We start from the raw sequence: 23,402 nt of genomic DNA, 5'->3' as shown, positions 1-23,402 counted from the left end.
TTTTTCTTTAAAAAAAAAAAAAGAAATGAACATTCCTACATGTTTGTGAAGCCTAATAACTGATTTGAATAAAAGTCTTATTTTAGAATATTCAAGGGAAACATCTACAAGAATACAGCAACATGCAAGAAAAGCCAAATTAAACTATGTGTAAACTTTGTGTATAAATCATGCGAAAATTAAATTATGTTTCCATTTTTTTCATTTTCCTTGAGTGGATTCCTCTGGACTTTCAAAAACATTCATCCACTCAGACCAGGGAAGGCCACGTCATAAGTATATGCATACATTATCAGTTTTCAAAGAATTATAGAATTATGGTGGAATACAAAAAGTGGCCAGTAAACCATGTAATTCACTACTGTCTACACATACAGGCAACAAGACTCTGGATTTTTTTTCTGATTATCAGGAAATCAGCTATAAAACTCAGATGCTTTCCTTGTAAAGCATAATCTCTACTGAATTTCAGTTTTTCTGAATAAGGTAGTAAGAAAGAGATTAAACTGGACTTGGGTCAGAAAAACCTGCTTAGCTATGAACCTCAGTTTATTTATGACCTTGGGCAAAGTTCTTTCTTTCAACCCAATGTACCCTGTCTTCTCAGTTTATTCTACAATGAAAAATTGTTATGATAATCACCTTGGGCTATACAGAGAGACAGATATAGACAAATGAAATAGAAATTAAATATTTAGTCTATTTGAAACTAAATGAGAACAGTAAGAATGCCAAATAAATATGGTTTGAGCTCCTGGAATGCATGAAATGACTTTTTGGTATTTTTAAAATTTCTCATCATGACTGGTTACTATCATGAGGAAACAAAATAGCAGGATTACATAGTTTCAGGAAATATTACAATGGTCATATTTTAAATGTTATTAAGACTTCAAGTTTCTGATAAAAGTATGATATAAAATGACACACTGTTTAAATATAACACCACACTAAAAAGACAATCTTAGGGAAGAATGGGGACAAGCAAAAATGCAGATATCTGGAACCTAGTAGGGAAGAAACAAGGCAACAATTCTCAGATTATTTATAACTTTGATCTATTATAAAAAACCTGTCTGTTTTTGATACATAGTTTATTTTAAGCAATTAAGACTTATGTAGCAGCCAATCAGAAGATTAAAAAGTGAGGCAGACAATATAACTTGTTTCAGGCTTTAAAATAAATAAATAAAGCAAGTCACGTTCTATAAAGAAAGAGAGAAAATATATATGTGCATCTATTTTTCCAAATTCATATTATCACCTTTTCTTCTGCCAATTGTAGGAGTTGTTTCTTTGCCTTGTCAACATCCTGAGCAGGGCCTCTGATAGTCACTGTATCACTACCTGAGCCTTCGGTGGGGAAGTGAATATGAACTCCACCACATTCTTCCATGATGGAGCGGATAAAACGACCTTTGGCACCAATGAGTGAGTTGTGTAGCTTGGAAGGGATGGAGACTTCCACTTCTGTGATATTAGCCTAGAAAGAGAAATATTTTTAAAAATCTCTCTCATACCTAAAAATATTTGGAAAGTACAAAGAGTACCTTCCCTCTAAGAATGAATTTAGGAAGTTTCTAATTCATTTTTACTTAGAACTGATGGTGAATGAGATCTGAGCCAAATTGTAACTAACAGTCCCGAACTGTATCAGGCAGCATTACTATCATATCTATATTGTGTCTATCTAATTCTACTAAATTGTACTTTTCACAACAAAATGAAATAATACCACTTAGCTAAAGAACTAATGGGAAGATAAAACATATACTGAATGTTCAAATTCATATTAAATCTAGTTTAGTGTTCAGTTCACTGTATAATGAGCATATATAGTCCTTGGTTATTGATCATTCAATTCAGTGACAATTCCAAATTACAATAGTGCTTTACACACGGCGTAACAACTGGACCTTGAGGTTCTGGTGGTCCCAGCAAATTGTGACCACACGATCACAATTTGGGTGGTTGGCAACCAGTTCACACTTAAAGACAGTTGTACATTCTGAGGTTACATGATTGCAATTTGCCAGGGTTGCCTTCACTAAGCCATATGGTTATCTGATGTTGCATTGTACAACTGCCAGTCTGGCCCCAATTGCCATCATAACTCAAGGACTACATGTACAAAATAGCCTGTTTTGATCTTTTTCCAACTGCCTATAAAATATGTAGAAAAAAACCTAGAGGACTGCTAAAGGAGAGTATTTGTAGCTTAGGACTGAAATGAGGAGTCCTTAGTGCTCTCTGAGCTTAGTTGTTCTCTTGCAGAGATTTCATTACCCAAACTAGGTAACATCATAATCAGTAGTAGGGAGTGAGGTTTGCTCTCAAGACTGCCAGAAGTTTTAATGAAAACTCTTTAATTTCACAACATATGGACAGAGTTAACCAGAGTTTCAACTGGAAAACTATGAACACCCAATACCAAGCCAAGTCCAAAAATGCTAGATAATTTCTGAAAGCCTGGTACTCCAACAAATTAGCTATTAATACTCACACAGACATAAACAACATCTACATACTATGCAAAAGAGACAATCATAAGCCAAAAAGAGAACAAGAAGGTCAAAACACCTCCCCACCAGCAATTAACACCCAGATTAGCAACAGACCAACAATCAAGAAGTAAACAATACCCCAATCAAGAAACTGCCAAACAAGCTGAGAGTAAACAGCCCAACCAAAAAAAACACCAAGACCACTCCAACCAACACAGACAAGGCAAGCCATTAGAATACAAATTGAGAGCAACCCCCCTACTCCTTACTAGCACTGATGATGTTACTAGGTACCTAGTCTGCATACTGAAACATCTGCAAGGAAACAACCAAGCTCAGAGAATACCAAGGATCCCTCAGAACATAAGAGAAAAAAGATAACTGAAATTCAATGCTTCAAAAATACATCAAAAATATCTTTGGTCTCTCCCAAAACCCATCATTTGTTTATGGAGCTTTTGGAGCCTCCTTGAAAAAAGAGAGTTTTGTTGAAGCTTGGAGGTATCCCAAGGGACAGGGAGCAGAGCACTGGGTGCCTTAGGAGTGGGGGAAGTCTTGGGAGGCTCAGAGTAGGTGGCCCTGGGCCTGCATTAGGCCTCCAAAAGTGTCCCCCACCTCAAGGTACCCCATACACTACTTAATGACTGCCATGTTCGTTTAACAATTGTACTGGGAAAAGCAAGAATGGGGGTCATTAAGTGAGATGCTTCAATTGTAACATGCAATATTAAAGGGGCAGACTCCATTACAATCATAAGTCAAGGACTACTTATAACTATACCCTTTAACCCTCGTTTCTCCTACCAATTCTTTCTGGATGGAGAGAATCCGATGGCGAGCAGCTTCACAATTGGCTCGTTTTCCTGTTATGACAATTGTTTCCGAGTTACTGTTCTCTGCTGGTAGATCTATCTTAGTGCTGCATTCTTCACGGATCTATGGTGAATGTTTAAAAAAAAGGTTGAAAGGACAGGCATAGTTTATTTTCTAAACTCTAAACCAGGGGTAGTTAACCTTTTTATACCTACTGCCCACTTTTGTATCTCTGTTAATAGTAAAATTTTCTAACCACCCACTGGTTCCACAGTAATGCGCTGTGCATCATTGTCTGCACATGCCTCTTGCGCATCATGGATTGGGTTGGGGGGGGGTGCTGGCTACCAGCTCTGCTTGTCTGTTATAGCTGGGTGGTGTGAGGGAAGATGCGCGAGCTATTCTGGGACGAGGCTCTTTTGTTTGCGGTTGCACTATAGCGCCATTTAGTTTCACTTACATAACGTGAACTAAACTTATGCGCAGGTAATACAAATAGTATATTTTCAGAAATTTAAATTGTCACAGGGAATTTTATGAAAATCTAATGAAAATGTTTTTAAATAATGCTATGAAAATTTTTTAAAAAGTCAATAAATTAAAAAAAGGAAAGTGCTTCATTATTGGACAAAACCCCTACCGCCCACCATGAAAGCTGGAACACCTACTAGTGGGCGGTAGGGACCAGGTTGACTACCACTGCTCTAAACTAAATGATGCACTTTTTGCTATAAAAGTGACACATCAATCCTATCAGTAGGGGATAGTATCAATAATTTGGAGCAATAAAAAGTCTATAATTTCAAAGAAAATTCAAGTAGCCTTACCTTTTTAATATTTGCACCTCCTTTGCCAATGATGTTCTTGTGGAATTGTTTGAAGATGGGAACAGAAATAGAATAGCTATTCTCAACCTTTTAAGAAAGAAAGGTTAGGATCAATAAATCATGGACAAATACCATTCCATTTGTATTTTATGTGATTATGACAATTCTCATAAATTATCCTTAAACAAAATCAATAAAATTCTAAAATAAATATTAGAAATCAATGGCAAAGAACTGAGAAAGAATATTAAGAACATGAGCAAAAGATTATTTTTGCACATTTACTGCACATACCAGACAATGTTTAACAAAATGTTTCAATATGTTGAAAGTGTAAAATGGGTAAAGTGATACGAAACTCAAACAAGTTTGTCCCACTATTGCTCTGTTTTGATTTGATATCCATAAGTTTGTTGGCATGATGTTTCAAAAAATCCGTATTTTAAAATCCTATTAGAAAAACTTGGAAATGCATCAGTATATGGATCTATCAAGCATGGGAGGGGCAAACAATACTTTTCAAGATTGGAAAGATAGTGTGATCCCACATATAAAATGTTTTTATTTTATTTTATTCATGAATTGTCTCCCTTCTGATGTAATACTGAAGATTGATCAATATTACTTTGTGCGTCAAAAATTAATTATGTGCTCAAAAATTAGAATGAACCACTTCTTATATTATGTTTGGGAAGCTTCTTCTTTCTTTCCTCTCTATTTTCTTTTTCTTTTTGTGAAGGAGTGAAGGATTATATAATCATAAATAATGTGACTGAAGAGGAGAAAAGTTTTATTTCTCCTTTCACATCAGAACTCACTAAAGTGTACTAATAGCAGAATCAGGATAGTTAAAGAAATAGCTTCATAGTTAAAGCACATCCTAGCTACCATAAACCCTGAAATAAGTGCTTTGGTCTTATTGTCATGCACTTAAAAGCCCATTTGGGCTTATTATCAGGGGATGTCTTATTTTGGGGAAAACAGGGTATGTTGTGTAGCAAATTGGCATAGATGATTGGAATTGCACATACTCGTGGAGGATAATACAATAACTATTAGCCCTCAGACTGAAATGTAAACTCTAGTTTCAAGTTAGGTACAATAGAAATGATAATCTTCTAAATATCAGTTGCATTTTATATTCCATACTTCTTGCTTATGTGGTTGATCAGCCTTGTTCTCAAACATATGAATAAATCTAAGACATTAATGTTATAAAAGTTAGCAAAGTATCTCCAATTATTTAAAAAATATTGATTTCTTAAGGTTAGCCACAGCTCTGATACAGTTACAGAGAGGGCAAAAAGTAAAAATCACCTACCAAATCTGCCACCATTTTCTGCATGTACTTTGTGCATTTTTCCACCTCATTCTTCGGTCCTCTGAGTTGGACAATATCACTTTTGTGTGATGGATCTGGGAAGTTGATAATAACCTGCAAGAAAGCTCAATTTTAATGTTTCAGTTGTATAGACAACTGCATTTACTTGTTCATTTGTGACACTTCAGAGACTATTTTGGAATTGTGGAATCCATATGTCATCCTGTTTTTCTGTGGTTCTTGTAGCTCTGTGCTGCTTATTGCTATAAATGACATCATTCAGATCTGCTGGATTAAGACTGGATGTAAAGGAAGCGGAATGAAAAAAAACCTATAAAAAATCAGTATAGCCTATGAGCCAAATAATAGACTAAATGTCAGGGATGATCGTTTCTTCCACTATTAGAAAACCTTATAGAATCAAGTTATGAATAACAATACAAGCATTTATTTACAAACATATTTGTATATACATGTGTGTATACACATTTTTAAAAAAATATTGTGTATTATGTATGGTATTTTTTAAAAAAATCAATAATTATATATAAATATACATGTGTATAATTTTGGTACCTCTGGAAATTTATCCCGAGTGTCCCGAATCCTTTCACCTTTCTGTCCAATGATAGTTCTATGAAATTTCTGATCAATGATCAAGTCCTTTGTGCGTTCATTTTCCTACAGAGTGGTGACAGAAAGAAAAATATTCTGTATGAGTAATACTACTAGAAGAAAATACATAGCATCGACTATTCCCAAAGTATAGTTCATTTGACCTAATGTGTTTTCCCGAAAATAGGACATGTCCCAAAAATAAGGCCAAACCTGATTTTGGGGTGGGCGTAAATATACACCCTCCCCAGAAAATAAGCCCTAGTGACGGGGTGGGCATGGCCAGCACAGGAGGCAACCCTTCCCTTCCCTGGTCACCTCAGGGCTTCTCAGCCCCTTAATCGGATCAGCTGAGCCACTCAGGCTGCCTTTCACAGCTGATTCGCAGGTGCCACTCAGGCCGCAGCCTCCAGCAAGCGCACCTACTTTTGCAGTCAATTGCAGCTGCAAAAGAAGCCGGAGACCAAGCGACGCACCCCACATGCCTCACACCCTCCTTACCTAATGGTGACAGTCACAGCAGGCAATTCCATCCACGGAACAGCTGCCTCATGAGTGCCACTCCAGCTGGCGCCTCCAGCAAGTGCAGCAATTTTTGCCATGGATTGCGGCCACTTCTGCAGCAGGAGGGCAAACGATCCAGCGCAAGGCAAGAGTCTCCTGCTACAGAAGTGGCTGCACCCGAAGAGCACTTTTGGGAAAGAAGGCAAAGGGGAAGCGATCGCCTCCAAACTCCTGCTCTGCTCCCGGCTCTCTACCAAGCAACTCCTGGCAGCCCCAGATGTCCAAAGCCCGTGCCCACCTGGCTCCCTTTTCCACAGTGCCCGGCTCTTTATCGAGGGGGGGAGAGAAGCAAGACACATGGAGTGAGACAGGGCTTGCTCCTCTTGCTGTATCTTCTCCCTCTCTTGCCAGGCATGGCAGGGCTTCCTGTTCCTGCCCAAATTAGATGCAATTTGGGGGTGGCAGGTGAGGAGGGGCTGGGGAGACGTAAGATGTATCTGCCTTGTAGCTCTGTCGCATGTCTTGACATTGTCTGCAGGCAAACATGTTGTAGGGTAAAAAAAAAACCTCGCGAGTTCAAACTTCTCGAACTCGCAAGAAAGTTTGGTTTTATCCTACGTGTTTGCCTGCAGACAACGGCGAAACTTGCGACAGAGCTGCAAGGCAGGTAAGACACACGTTTTGCAACTGCCCGGCCCCTGGGGGAAGAAGAGACGGCAAGAGGAGCGAGCCCCAGCTCGCTCCATGCGTCTTGCTTTTCCCCCACCCACATGCCACCCCCCTCGATAAAGAGCTGGGTGCTGTGGAAAAGGGAGCCGGGTGGCTGCAGGCTTTGGGCGTCTGGGGCTGCTGGGGGTTGCCCGGCGGAGAGGCGGGAGCAGGGTGGGAATTTGCAGGCAAGGGGGATGGATGGATGGATGGGAGGTGGGCAAGTGCCAAGAACACCAGGGAGATTCCCACCTTTGGTTACCCCAGCGAACAACTGACGAGCAGCTGTGGAGCCACAGCAGCGCAACACAGCAGCAGCCATGAGGTGGCCACACTCTCTGCCTCCTGTACCCCCAAAATAATAAGACACCCCCCCCCCCAATAATAAGGCCAAGCCCTTATTTCAGGGTTCAAAAAAATATAAGACAGTGTCTTATTTTCGGGGAAACACAGTATCAATTAATCAAAGCACAGTGGCCCGTGAGAAAACTTTGGTGGTCCACAGAAAAATTATTTGCATTTTTTATATTGCACTAAATCAGGGGGTCCTCAAACTAAGGCCCCTTGGACAGATACGTGCAATGAATGTTTTTGTTGCTGCAGAGAGTCTCCCCCTTCAGGGTCTTTTGTGTGGGTCAGAGGGGGGCAAAAATTCTGACTTGGAGTCTGCTTCAGCCTGTTGGTACGGGGCTTTGGTGAAGGCTGGAGAGAAGCGTCGCTGGTGGCAAAGAGCCGGAGAACCTTGTTTCAGTGGGACTGCAACATGGCCTGGAACTGGCTGACCATCTCAACCCGCTGAGTCTCCAGATACCTGTACCTGGCCTTGCACTCCTGCAGGTCTTCCCTCTGCTTGGAAAGCCTATGCTCGTAGTCCTCAGTGAGGTGCTTCTACTGAGTCTCCTTCTTGGTCAGATCCAATTTAAACTGAGCTGTTTTGCCAACTCTTTCTCATGGTGGCTGCTTAGCTCCAACAACTGCTTCCTGTTGGGGCCTTAAGGAATCTGGGCAGGAGGGGAGGGGTAGCTGGGAGGGGAGGGGCAAGTAGAGGCCGGCGAGGTGCCCCTTGATGTGATGAGTTGGCCACGCCCACCCAGTCACATGACCACCTAGCCACGCCCACCAGCCGGCCATTACGTAGATCATATTAGTGGTATGCAGGATTTAAAAATTATGAATGTAGTGGTCTCTGAGGTCGAAAAGATTGGTTACCCCTGAACTAGACAACCAAAGATCTGCTGGGTCATTGTTTCAGAGATATTTCCTTACCAGATTCCTCAATGACTTCAACAATGGCAGAATTTCTAATGTATTGGAAAAATTCTTTAAAATTTAAAAATTAATGATTTAAAAATTTAAAAATTCTTTAAAATTTAGAGATATATCTAAAAGTAGCACTTATTGAGCTGTATAGCATAGTCAAACATGAGGAGTTGAGCATAGGAAATATTTTATGAAATTTTATATTAGGTCACAAAATGCTCTATGATAATTTTTATGTCACAAAATGTTTTGTAAAATTTGCTGCATTTCAATTCCATGGCAGTCATGAGCTCTGGATTTTGAATGTATTCTGTAAGTTAACCCATTTGAGGTATTTTGGTTGGAAAAGCGTTGCCCTGCGGTACACTGTTTTGCCCAGTGTAAGGTTATAGACATGAGAATTTTAGTAGTATTTAGGTGAACTTGTCCTTTCAATCGAGAGTTGATCTGTTTACTCATAATTAAACATATAAAGGAACCATAATTTAATGGACAATCCCTCCCCCTGAGCAGTTAAACTGAGACTTTACCATACCTTGTTTAGACAATTTACACTTTCATAACACCTTTTTGTTATTCAGGTACAGAACGTATGGCTGCGATCACACAATGCACTTTTGCCTCTGAATTTATCCACTTTTGAGTACCAACACTACAATAGATCTCAAAATAACCAAAATATTAATCCTTCCCCTAAAAACCAAATCGAAGTTAACAAAGAACAGTTAGCTTGCTATGTGAACAGAGTTTCTAAGGGTTCATCTGACCTAGTTAATCATGTTGTATCATCATGTGTACTAAAGACTAACAAAAATCCTCAATAATAATGAATTTTCTCTTCCTTCTCACCATACGTGATGCAAGATCCAACAGCTCTCTCTTGGCCTCTTGAACTCCCTGAGGGTCTCCTTCTATTCTGATGAGATTGCTTTTTTCATTGTCTGGAGGGATCCGCACAGATACTTTATATTGATCCTTAATTCTGTTGACTGCAAATTAAGCAAAAGTTAATAGCACCACTTTGTATTTCAAAAATGCTAAACCCAAGCTTTCTCAATTTTAGAACAAGGGACGTTTAAAGGTTACTATTGTTTTAAGGCAATATATAATCATAGAGAATAAGGTAGAAGAGCAGAATTTGAAGTTTAATGTTTAATAAACATAGAGGTTTTTAAAGACTATTGAAAAAGTACTGTTTAACAGAAGAAAATAACAGAGATGCAAAAGGGAAGAAAGATGTTTCTAAAAAATCTTTTTCCAAAGTGTTTATTCTCTATATCAAATTATAATTACAAATGTGTTTTATTAGGGACCCTCATTACAGTTGCCAAATATATAATTAATTATTTAGGACAGTTCACTTCTAGAGACCTAAATAACATTTAACTCACTATTGGCTCCGCTCTTTCCAATGAGGTGTCTGTGGAATTTGTGATCTATGTTGATTTCTGCATAATCCATCCGATTAATCTGCAAAAGCAGAATTTAATCAAAATTATGGACATTGTAAATCTCTACTCCAAAAGAAACGTGGCAGCAATATCAACCTAATATAGTTAAGTAATCATTATTAAATCCGTATGTTCAGCTAAATTAATTCAAGCATGAGTACATACTATATTTTTTGAGCTACTTTGCTTATTCAGAACTTGTTCTCATACAGCCCTTTTTACTCCCCTTTCAACCATTCTCTGAAAAGCTTAACAGTTACTTTTTGTTTCCAGGACTGCAGTCATAAGCACATACACCACTAGCTGAAAATTCCACTGAACACTGCGATCTTACTTTGCTACAATATTCAAAATAGCATTTTTATTTTTAGAGGAGTAATTGTTTTCAAGCTGTATTGATAGCTTTTACTTTTCCACTTGATAAACCTAGATGTTATGGCTTCTCAACTTACCAGATCCTTGACCATGATCTCAATCTGGTCTTGAGCCACATTCACATCTTCTGTGGGTCCTTCCAGAGTGATTTTATCTTCCCCTTCAGTGAATTCTATATGAACCTTTTAAAAATAGATGCAATTCAGCACCAGAATGAAAGACAAATCAGTTAAATTAAACTGTTTGCTTCTCCTAATCTGCAACCAGAAACATCTAAAAGCCTATATTGTCATTTTTAAAGATGGCGACTCAGATAGCCTCTCAAACAAAACAGTATTTAGACACAATTGAAAAAAGAAATTTAAGCAACTACCAAAAGTTAAAAGCATTAAGACCCCATCTACATACCCATGCTTTCAAAGAAGAAATGAGAAGCCACCTGGAATAGAACTTTCCTAGTCCTGATACCCTCTCTGTGGAATTCTCTCCCTAACTACAATGTAAGTATTGGCTAAAGAGTTCACACTATTCAATGAAAACAGCTTGCTTTAACTGCCATTTATTAACTTCAGTTTGGTCTTGATGAAATGCTTTGATTTTTAGAATGTCTAAGTGTTTCTATCCTTATTAAAACTGAAAGATGCAACCTGTTTTCACATTTCCAGGCTTGCTGTCAACTTTTATTCTCTACTGCTTACACCAAACAACTTATGTTTATGAACTCATACCTTTGGCATTTGTTGTGTGATTTTGGCCAAGTTTTGCCCCTTCTTGCCAATGATGAAACGATGAAGCCAAGAGGGGGCTGAGACAGAGGAGACTGTGAAACTGTTCGCCTATAAAAGACATTGGTTGTATGAATAAATGTATCATTCCATAAGCGGTACATATTTATACCAACTGTTACTGATATCAACAATTTCTTTCCCAATCCAATACTCTTGACTTCTGAAATTCACTCCAAACATGATGCTCCAGCTTTCATATGTCACAATAATAAAATTATCACACAACTGGCTAGACTAGAGAAAACATTTCCTGACATTTTGTGGCAATTGTGGCTGACATCTTCAGAGGCAAAGTAGTCTGCTACATAAACCACAGGCAACTGATCACACAATTGATTTTGACTACTATCCCATACTTTGTATAGGGCTTGGGGAAATCTTATTGCTGAACACATTATTTGTATTATGAACACTTATAGGTTAGGAATTAATTTTTTAATAAAAGTCTAATTAGTCAAATGTTAATCAGTTGTCCATAAAAGAAAGACCTTGCTGAGTGGCACTCTCGATACCTTGGCATAAACTTCAGTCAATGCCTGTCCAAGCTTTTCAGGTTCGCCACGCAGTATCACAGTCTCTGAGCTGCTATCAGTGGGGGGGATTTCAACCGAGACTCCAGTTTTCTCCAAGATCTCCTGCAGGGAGTTTCCTTTGGGGCCGATGACATACTTGTGCTGGGACTTCTTCACCTCCACAGCAATGGTGGTAGTCTTCTTTTTCTGTGGGGAAGTATCAGCCAGGAAATGGCAAGTTACTTGAAAAGGCATTGAACTAAGGGAGCTACAGATTAAAGAGCAGAGAAACTAAATTTGCCCAAATAGGCTCCAAAAAGGGGAGATACCCTACAAGCCTTTGATTAATATATGCTTTATACGATAAATGAAAAACTATGGTCTACCACAGGAAGTCATGGTTTATTTGATGCTGGAACTGCATTGTGTTTACTAGAACTGCAGGTTTGTGATCAATCATGTCAGAACAGGCAGACCAAAAAGTTTGGACTCTCTTTTGGCATCTTACCTTAGAGAGCTTATTTTTGGTGGTTGCATTAGCCATTTTGAATGGAAGGAAGTCAAACCCCAAGCTATAGTTCATCACATCCCCTCAGTCACTTATCACTTATCCCCTCAGTCACTTAAGGGTGCTAGTCTCCCTTGCACCACTATCATGATTTTTGCACTGCTATTTCTTGTGTATCAGTGTACCAAATATTGTAGCGGGGGAAAGGAAGAGTCCCATGTTCTCACTTGTAATACTAGTGTTTGAAGTTATTTAAAATGAAAGATACAGCTTTATACAGACCCCCATGAAAGATCGTACCTTCTCCTCATAGATCTTTTTAACACGAGCCACTGCTTGAGCCAGCTGCTCCTTCTCTCCAGTGAAGACTATCTCAGTTCTGTTGACGCTGGGTGGAGGGATATTTATGCGCGTCCCAGTCTCCTGCATGATTTCACTCACTAGCTTGTTGAAAGGACCAGCAATAAAAGGATGGTATACTTTCTCCAACTCAAGCCTCTCTACTGCACGTTTATCCTGGAAAATAAAATCACATTTTTATACATATATACTACACACACTACAAGAAAAGAATGAAAGGCTTCTGCATGTGCCTCCTACTTCTGTAGATCCTCATTTTGAAACTTTGTTTCACTTTATCAGAAAGTATCTGATCTAGGAATGACTGGCGGGAGTGGGTGGGTGTTGAATGAGCAACCTTGCTAAACTTCTCAGAAGTGCTAGAGAGAAATAATCTTTAAGACAAAAGGAATTAAGAACAAAGAAGAACAAAGAAGAAATACAATTGAGGTGACAATGATGCCATAAAGTCATATTATTTCATATAATTTAATATGTGATCATAACAATCCATATAAACCAAATATTTTGTGATTACATAGCAATTTAAGATTGAGAGCCAGTTCGGTATAATGTTAAGATGCTGGCCTACAAACCAGAAGTCTTTGAGTTCTTCTCCCACCAGAGGCATAAAAGACAGCTAGGTGACTTTGGGTCAGTCACTCTCTCTCAGCCCAGCCAACCTCACAGGATTGTTGTGGGGAAAATAGGAAAAAGAAGGAGTATTTATTTATGTTCACTGCCTTTGGTTATCTATAAAGTAATAAAAGCCTGATAAAAAACTAATAAAATAAATAGTCCTCAACTTTATTTAGCAATAGTTTCAAGACCTTCCTGGATGTACTTATGACCTTGTTCCAAAGTTTCAACAGGTAGCCTGCCCCATGGTCACATGAAGGGTGCTCGGTATCTGGCCATATTTATGTCTGTTTGCATCCCATCATCAGGTGACTGTGGTTTACAATGGTTTTTCTGAAAACTGGAATTTATTTCTGGCTTTTGGCTAAACCGGCCCATAGTGAACCATTGGTATGCTTTATGATCACGATGGCTGCTTTATCACCGTGGCAATCACTTAACAGTTGCCACAAAAATGTTCTTAAACCAGGTCAGCCGTACGGGTGACACATTTTATAATTGTGATGGGCAGATTCCATTATATACTTAAGTTGAGAACTACCTGCATAGTACTTAACAACATTGCTTGTCACATCGTGATATTTGCGGAGATTGAAATTATGGCTGTGATCATCATCTTGAAAACATTGTAAATGCATGCATAAAAAATAACTATCATTAGAAAAATCTGAAGCGAAGGAGAATTGTAACTACGATAGGAAACTGCAGCAGTCATCAATATATGAAGAAGGCAAAGGGCCAGATTTTCAGAATGACTTTTTAAATTGTTTTCCCTTCTAAGAGAAATATTATATTACAGATTATTATATACTTTGTATGTAAATCATCTAAATCCCCAGTAGGCATATCAGAAGGGGATGCGGTGGCTCAGTGGCTAAGACGCTGAGCTTGTCAATCAGGTCCGCAGTTCAGTAGTTTGAATTCCTAGCACCACGTAATGGAGTCAGGTCCCATTGCTTGTCCCAGCTTCTGCCAACCTAGCAGTTCGAAAGCACGTAAAAAATGCAAGTAGAAAAATAGAGACCGCCTTTGGTGGAAAGGTAACAGCACTCTGTGCATCTTCGGCGTTTAGTCATGCTGGCCACATGACCATGGAGGCTGGCTCTTCGGCCTGGAAATGGAGATGAGCACTGCCCTAGAGCCAGAAACGACTAGCACACATATGCGGGGAAACCTTTACATTTAGGCACATCAGAAATAATTTTGATGAATTTTAACAGAATTTGATTTTAGGTAGTCAAAGGATTATAAACTGCCACGAACAGTTTTAGATAGTCAAAGGATTATAAACTGCCACGAATAGTCTTGTGATACACAATACCTTCCTAAAACAGTGAAATTTGGGAAGTACTTTTCAAACAATGAATTACTCAACTTAAGTCTGGATGAACTTCAGCTTGGCCTAAAGAATGTTCCCTTATAAAAAGGATTATTTGAGCTAGTGTTTTCAGAATCACTTCAGCAATTATAGAACGAAAAATAGTTTACCTGCTCAGCAGAAATCAAAAGGATCTCATGTCGAGCTTTCTCAATCCCTTCCTTGGTGCCAGTGATCTTGATCTGGTTGCTGGGGTCATCCGGGCGGGGGATCTGAATTTTTGTGGCAGTTTTGAGCTCAAGGTCCTGTAACTTCTCTCCATTTTTTCCGATGACAAAGCGATGATGTTCTTTGGGAATGGCAACTGTTGCTGAAGCCTATAAAAAAAGAGCATGCACTAGAGTGAAATCACACTTTTAATTCAACAATACAGATGCAATTCACCAACTGATTCAGTTTAGAATTTTTCTTTTAACTGTGGTACGATAGGAGGAAATCTATAATTCATTGTTATAGATTAGCAATGGAAAAAAGTATTTGTCAAATTTCACCACTATAAAAAAACATATGGGATATAGGGTTTGCACATATATTGCCCAGAAACAAAACTGAGACACTTCAAGGAACTGGGAGGGAAACTGCATATTGCATTATTTCCCCGCACTTTAGAATAAATCAAAATCCTGCACTCTCATGTACTGTATGTATCTAGTCACTGACTTACTAAATTGTATTCGTAACACTATTTCTAGCACAACATTGATGTCTGCTTGCTTGCCTACCTGCTGCCTATCTCTTATCTATCTATCTTTCTATCCATCCATCTATCCATCCACTTCTGCCTGCCTGCCTGCCTATTCAAAGTGATAAATTCCAACATAAACTTAATTGCTTATTATTATAAACGAGACAAATGAAAGTCACACCTGTGGAGGAATAGCCCTTTGGTCACTTCACTAGCTAACCAACGGTTTTCAGATACAGTAGAACCTCTGGTCACAAACACTTCTGACCACAACCAAATTGGGACCAAAAAATTCCCGTTTTTTCCCCCCACAGCCTATTTTCCCTTCTGTGTTTTTTTTGTAAGCGTCAAATTTCCAAAATTAGGTTCGGTTTGCGACCAAAGTTATGGAAAGAATTATAGTTGTGAACAGAGGTTCTACTGTACAATCAAAGTGCTGGTTACTAGCTATTACATATAATGTCTTTTATGGCTTGGGTGCCTGTTACTATTGAGACTCTTTTCTCTAAGCTGAATTTGCCAATCCAATACAGATAATCCTTGACTTACAACAGTTTTTTTAACGACCATTCAGAGTTACAATGGCATTGAAAAAAGTGACTTATAACCATCTTTCACACTTATGACAATTGCGGCATCCCCACAGTCACAATTAAAATTCAGACATTTGGCAACTGACTCATATTTATGACAGTTGAAGTATCCTGGGGTGATGTGATTACCATTTGCAACTTGATGTGAAAATCACATCAATGTGGAGACAGATTCACATAACAACCATGTTACTAACTTAACAATTGCAATGATTCACACAACTGTGGCAAGAAAGTTCATAAAATGGAGCAAAAGTCACATGTTTCACTTAGCAACAGAAATTTTCGGCTCAATTGTGGTTATAAGCTGAGGACTACCTGTATATTTCTCTCAGGAAAACATATTGCGGAGCCCAATCTTTCATGAGGCTAGGGGGTTGGGAGCCTGGAAAGAGACCTTTTCTATGCTTCCGCCAGACTTATGAAATAACTTTAGGAGTTAGGACATCTCTTTCCCCATTAACTTGCTTTTATAATTTTTCTATCTTGTTCTTATTTACTAATTTATTAATTTTTATGGTCATCCATTCCAAACATTGTCTATGTGTAGACAAAGTAAAAATAACAAAGACAATAAAAAAATAGAAGAACTGAGATAAAACCACCAATCTCATCAATATAAGATGAAACATGGGTTCAACCACACAATCTGGACCTATTTTTGTAAAACACCTAGGGTCTTATGATATAGATACCATAGAAAATATATTAAACAGATAAACAAACAGACAGATCTACATTCAAAAACACTGATTTAAACAAAAACCTCTTTCCTTCTTGTACCCTTTTAAAATGAGCTACTAATACTGCTCAAGATAAAATAATGCAAGTAAGATCTTCACTTATCAGAAAAGCTTATGGAATTAACCAAAATACTGCAAGATCTTAATAATAAAGCTAAGAACAAACCACGCATATATATATATATATATATATATATATATATATATATATATATATATATATATATATATATATATATATATATATATATAGTGTGTGTGTGTGTGTGTGTGTATACACACACACATAGGTTTTCACAGGTATAGGTATGTAGGTCTTGGCGTATTCGGGTCTTTTCCCATGTAGGGTTGAGAATATTTTGGCGACGTTTCGACGAGGTCTCACCCATCAACTTCATGCTGGTGCTTACGGATTCATGCTTGTGCAAGCAAAGCGTGATCGGAGCTGCCGTCTCTCTATAAATACTGATGGGGAGGTGGGGAGTGTTGCTGTAAGCGGGTTGATTGGCTATGTGGTTGCATCTTGATTGGTAGGTGGAGTGGGTGTTTGCAGATTAGTTGGCTGTTTCGTAGCATTCTGTGTGGATGTGGTCCTAGTTGTGTGCCCATTAGTCTTTTGTGTGACTAATGGGCACACAACTAGGACCACACTCACACAGGATGCTACCAAAGACCCGAATACGCCAAGACCTACCTACCTACATAGTAAAGGTAAAGGTTCCCCTCGCACATACGTGCTAGTCGTTGCCGACTCTAGGGGGCAGTGCTCATCTCCATTTCAAAGCCGAAGAGCCAGCGCTGTCTGAAGACGTCTCCGTGGTCATGTGGCCAGCATGACTCAACGCCGAAGGCGCACAAAACGCTGTTACCTTCCCAACAAAGGTTGTCCCTATTTTTTCTACTTGCATTTTTACGTGCTTTCGAAACTGCTAGGTTGGCAGAAGCTGGGACAAGTAACGGGAGCTCACCCCGTTACACGGCTGCACTAGGGATTTGAACCGCCGAACTGCCAACCTTTCAATCGACAAGCTCAACATCCTAGCCCCTGAGCCACTGTGTCCCTATACCTACCTACATATATATATATAAATAATGTATAAAATTAATATTAAAATCAGAATTAAATTTAAAAGTTTTAAAATTATAAAAATAATATAAAATTTCAAAAGGTGAAAAATTCTAAGATGGGGGGTTGGCAGTTGTTAATAAAGCAGGGGATGAGGTTCTCACGGGATCAGACAGCTCCACGGTTGTAATTTGTAGGAGGAAGTTATTTATGTATTCTGTGTATATTCATCTGAATTTATCTCTCACTAAGTGGCTTCCAGGATTCTAAGGGAAGAAGGACAGAAGGAATTTCCTTTTTCATATCATTCTTTGATTTTTCAACCTCTATCATTGCTACTTCCTTGTTTAAACCTTTCTAAACAACCAGAAAAAAACCTAAATACTTACAACCACCAGTATGAATAATTAAATAAGATAATTTGGTAACACATAACAAATGTAAATGTTTCAAAATATATTCTGCCTCAATTTTGACAATATTTTAGGACAAAATCTCCAACAAGCAGATAATATATATTCTGTATTCTATAATGGCACCTATAGTAGAAGCAATATCTTTCTCAAAGCAATACAGAGAATCTGATCCACCTTTCAGTTTCCAAGAGAAACAGAACAATGCATATGACTACTGTTGAAATCTTTTTCTTTCAAATTGTGACAAAAGCAATACATTTTGCCAACTTTAACAAAAAAGACCCGATTGTATTCTTTTTTTCTATCAGAGCACCAATTTTCAGAGGGAAAAAGTTGGCATCCCTCAAAAGATCAGCTTTTACTATAAAAACCTAAACTATACAGAATATCCTAAAAAAGCCAGCTATTCTTCAATAACTATCACTAAATTCATGCTTTCAAAACCCATCCCTTGTTGTGGTGGCTCCTGGTAAGGTATATAACCAGAAATAAAGCTATGGAATGAAGAAATATTTGAACTTTATTTTATGGAAAACCTGGCATTCTTTAAGCCTTCCTTTTGGGCTCTTGAGATGCAGTACATATGATACTAATAAGAGAATATTTGTAGTTGAACTGTGGAATTCTTGACGCTCTCTGAGCTTGGCTGTTTTCTTCCAGACATTTCATACCACACTTGCAAATGTCTGCAAGAAAATAAGTAAGCCCAGAAAGCACCAAGAAGTCTATAACAGTAGTCCCCAACCTTTTGGGCACAGGACCAGTTTTGTGGAAAACAATTTTTTCATGGATCACATGCTACCTAGATTCCGTGCATGCACAGATGAAGTTTGCTCGCTGGCTTGGCCTGGTTCCTAACAAGCCACAGACAGGTACCAGTCCACAGCTTGCGGACTGGGGACCCCTGCTCTACAGTACTATATGAATTGGTTCATAAAATATTGGCTAAATGGACACCATGCCTTTAAATCTCCATTGCAAAATAACATCATAGGGAGAATCAAATTACTCACCTGGGTCTGAAGCCGAGCTACAATTTCCTTCCGAGCCTTCATCACTGCTTCAAGCTTGCCAGAGACCATTATTGATAATCCCTGATCTTTTGCAAGAGATAGCTCCAGGTGAGCTCCTGTCTTCTGCATGATGTCTAAGCAGATTTTGGCTTGCTCTCCTTCCCCAAATTGGTTCATATCCTTGTACTTCCTCTCTTCTAGTGGCACATGGAATACCTGCTCATGTGAAACAATTAGCAAATTTCAATTTGAAATTTCTAAAAGGACATTCTCTCAATTTGCAGCCAGTTCTGCAACAAATATTTTTGGTACAATCTTAAAACAGCAAATTCTGTTGAATTCATTTAAATTTACAGCACTGAATTTCTGGGAACAAAATGCTGCATAAATACAGGAACCTACTATTCCATCCCACCAAGAAAATACATATTTTAAAACATTAGCATAGGAGTAATGTTGTAGCATCTAATTTGAGAGAACATGTTATTTACTTAAAGGGATCAATACACAGAAGATGCCTCACTGTATAATTACAGAATTCTCCAGAACTGCATTTATCTGTTGGCATATTTCAGGGAAAGGCCTTAGGCATATTCAAACAGTTCTTCTGTTTACATTTTCTCTCCCACAATGAGATAGGTGACTAAAACCATCCTGAAGGACATTTTTCTAAATGCCTGAACAGGGTTTGACACTGAAGGGAAGAAAACGTTCTTTGTACTGACCTGAGTGATAACAGAAGCCTTGATTGGTCGGATTTTACTCCAGGCACCAGCAGGTTCCTGGGCTGGCTCCAAACAAGCTTTCTCAGGGAGAGGGGGGAAGGCATCTTTGTATGTTGGAGGATCATTCTCTTCTTCAGCATTTAAAGCTGTAACTACAGTGGCAAAAGCAAGGAAACAAAGAATGATTTTATAGACAATGGTCAACAGTCTATACTATTTCTTCTGCATCCATCTGACTGTTAACATACAATATTCTTAATTTGTTAGTTAAAAATATAGACTTTATTATTGAGAAACACCAAATTGAATCAAGCTATCCATCAATAATAATTTAATCCATCTATAATAATTTCTGTCTATCAGAAGATAAAGAAAACATGTTTTACAGATTAACTAGAGTTTATCCCATCAAAAGAAATCTATACCTATAACTAACACTTATTATGGGCTGATAGTATCTTAATATCTAGTTATAAATAATGACCAAATCAATTTCCTATAATATCAAAACTGCCATACATGAGAATTAATTCCAAACAGTCATTCAACAGTAGACCTAAGACTAAACAAAAGGATCAAAAGATTAATATTTTTTCTTGTTTCAGTTGTTGATATTTTATATTCCCATTTTTGTACTGATCTATTCTACATCAACCACAGATTTATCTGATATTTATGGTAACTACAAATGTATTCAAACTGAGATTCCATGGATTCTTATATTCAGTGTTATTTTATTTACACAATCCTTTATTTATTTATTCATTCATTCATTCATTCATTCATTCATTCATTCATTCATTCATTCATTCATCCATCCATCCATCCATCCATCCATCCATCCATCCATCCATCCATCCATCCATCCATCTATCTATCTATCTATCATATTTTTATACCACCCTTCTCCGAGGACTCAGGGCGGTGTACAGCATAAATAAACAAAGATATCAAAAAAATTTAAAATACAATATTCCATTAATAATCTGATTCAATAAGCTGAATATTAAAATTACTGAGTAAAAATTGCTAAATAAATTAAAAACCCCACTAAAAACCCTCAAATTAAAAATTATCATTAGGCCAGCCCTGCTTGGTGAAAGAAGAAGGTTTTGAGCTCGCGCTTAAAGGTCCGAAGATCAGGGAGAAGACGTAGTCCCACAGGTAGATCATTCCACAGGGCTGGAGCCCCCACAGAGAACGCTCTTCCCCTGGGGGCCGCCAGCCAACATTGATTGGCCGATGGCACCCTAAGGAGGCCCTCCCTGTGAGAGCACACTGGTCGATGGGAGGTAACTGGCGGCAGCAGGCGGTCCCATAGATATCCCGGTCCCATGCCATGGAGCACTTTAAAGGTGATGACCAAAACCTTGAATCGCATCCGGAAGACCACCGGTAACCAGCGCAGCCTGCGCAGGAGAGGTGTTACATGGGAGCTACGAGGCGCTCCCTCAATCCCCCGCACAGCCGCATTCTGTACCAGTTGGAGCCTCCTGGTGCTCTTCAAGGGGAGCCCCATGTAGAGAGCATTGCAGTAATCCAGACGGGAAGTAACGAGGGCACCAGTGACTGTGCATAACGAGTCCTGATCCAGGAAAGGGCGCAATTGGCGAATCAGGTGGACCTGATAAAAAGCTCCCCTGGTGACGGCCGTCAAATGATCTTCTAAAGACAGCCGTGTGTCAGGCCTGGAAACCATATTGAACTTTCGGTTTCCAGACGCTGCCACATTTTTATCTTAAGGGGAGAAGGGGGGGGTTGAGGGGCAGGGTAACATTCTTCCGGTGGTCAAGGTCGGATGGCGTTCACGTCTGCACGAGGAGTGGCAAGAAGTTACTCGAATGAACTGGAAGGACGTGGGACCGTGTGATCATCAGAGGGGTCAGGGGGGTGGGACTACTGGGGTTTGTATAACTGGGGAAACGAATCCGGAACTTCAGTTTTGGGAATTGCACTCATCGTGTGCCAGTCTCCTCATGCTAGTAAAGGACTTTGAGAAAAGGAAAAAAAAAAAAAAAAACGAAAACATCCTAATACCACTCGCTTTGCAAGGCAAGCCATAGACCTCGCTACTGACCTTCCATCACCTGACTCGCCTCCCAACGACTCAACCCAAGCAGAAAACGACCCAATGGTAAGTGCACCTATTCCTCCTTTTGCCATTAAAGTGAACTTAATAATTCCAGGAGGAGGAACCAAAAAACTTTTAGACGCTATTGTGGACACAGGATGCACCAGATGCCTAATTTCAACCTCCACAATCGCCCAACTCCATATAAAAACTTTTCCCTTAAAACACCCAATTAAATTCCACCAAGTAGATGGAACCTTAATTGGTGGTGTTCCAGCAACCCGAGTCACGCAACTACTTCGCTTAGAAATTGGAGCCCATCATGAACTTATAAGATTCATAGTAATTCCTAAAATGTCAGAATCCATCATCCTAGGTTTAGCTTGGTTGGACAAATGGGAACCCACAATTAAATGGGAGGATGGATTCAGAAAAATTATATGGACCTTCGGACCCTTAGACCAAATCCCCTCCCCCCCCAAAACAACAAAAGAAAACCTTACCCAAAATGACCACCAGATGGAACCTTCAACCACCATATCCAAGCCATCTCCTAAAGAACCCAACATCCCTAGAGCATACATAGATTTATCAGATGTTTTTAGCGAAGATGAATGTAACCTCTTACCACCCCACCGCCCAACTGATTGCGCAATTGAATTGCACCCAGGGGCAAAATTACCAAAACCCAAAATGTACTCAATGACTCCAGCAGAAATGTCTGAACTAAGGAAATACATTGACACTAACCTAGCCAGAGGGTTCATTGAACCAGCAAAATCACCTGTAGCTGCGCCTGTGCTATTTAAACAAAAAAAAGATGGTTCACTCAGATTATGTATTGACTTCAAAAATATCAATGCGATTTGCATACAAAACACTTACCCGTTACCACTTATGCACGACCTGTTGAACCACCTATCAAAAGGAAAAATTTTCACCAGATTGGATTTAAGGGAAGCCTATTACCGTGTCCGTATCAAGGAGGGTGATGAATGGAAGACAGCTTTCAATTGCCCCTTGGGTAGTTTCCAATACCGTGTCATGCCCTTTGGTCTCCAAGGGGCCCCAGCTGTCTTTATGCAACTGATTAATGAAACCCTGCACCCCCATCTCTACAATGGGGTTCTTGTCTACTTAGATGATATTCTTATCTACTCAGACAATATGCAACAACACATCAAATTGGTCAGACAAGTTCTTAAAAAACTCCTAGCCGCCAAGCTATATGTCAAACTTTCCAAATGCGAATTCCATAAGGAATCCCTCGACTACCTAGGTTACCGGATATCAAACAAAGGTATCGAAATGGACCCAGGTAAAGTGAAAGCAGTATTGGATTGGCAACCGCCACGCACACGTAAGCAACTTCAAAGTTTCTTGGGTTTCGCAAATTTTTACCGCAAATTCATTCCTTCTTTCGCAGAAGTAGCTCTACCATTAACGGACTTACTAAAACTGCCCCACCACCCACCAAACCCAAACCTAACGAACCCCTACCTTGGACAATGGACTGCCAACGTTCCTTTGAACACCTGAAACGCCTCT

At 39.0% G+C, this 23,402-nt stretch overlaps 1 protein-coding gene across 3 annotated transcripts in view; it reads right to left on the bottom strand.

The window, feature by feature from the left end:
• Positions 1-23,402, bottom strand: part of HDLBP (high density lipoprotein binding protein) — a 63,283-nt gene that overhangs the window by 12,039 nt on the left and 27,842 nt on the right. For all 3 annotated transcript variants that reach the window (XM_058188991.1, XM_058188993.1, XM_058188992.1), the window contains exons 4-17: positions 19,784-19,935; positions 19,059-19,274; positions 14,653-14,859; positions 12,487-12,702; positions 11,679-11,885; positions 11,107-11,214; positions 10,456-10,560; positions 9,944-10,022; positions 9,402-9,541; positions 6,042-6,146; positions 5,466-5,579; positions 4,145-4,231; positions 3,309-3,440; positions 1,265-1,483 (exon numbers count right to left, since the gene is read on the bottom strand). In XM_058188991.1, the coding sequence (XP_058044974.1) occupies positions 1,265-1,483; positions 3,309-3,440; positions 4,145-4,231; positions 5,466-5,579; positions 6,042-6,146; positions 9,402-9,541; positions 9,944-10,022; positions 10,456-10,560; positions 11,107-11,214; positions 11,679-11,885; positions 12,487-12,702; positions 14,653-14,859; positions 19,059-19,274; positions 19,784-19,935 (2,087 nt within the window). The remainder of the gene's footprint in view (positions 1-1,264; positions 1,484-3,308; positions 3,441-4,144; positions 4,232-5,465; positions 5,580-6,041; positions 6,147-9,401; positions 9,542-9,943; positions 10,023-10,455; positions 10,561-11,106; positions 11,215-11,678; positions 11,886-12,486; positions 12,703-14,652; positions 14,860-19,058; positions 19,275-19,783; positions 19,936-23,402) is intronic.

This window comes from Ahaetulla prasina, chromosome 6 (genome assembly GCF_028640845.1).
Source record: "Ahaetulla prasina isolate Xishuangbanna chromosome 6, ASM2864084v1, whole genome shotgun sequence".
NCBI classification, from domain to species: Eukaryota; Metazoa; Chordata; class Lepidosauria; order Squamata; family Colubridae; genus Ahaetulla; species Ahaetulla prasina.
This window is presented reverse-complemented; position numbering and strand designations above follow the sequence as displayed.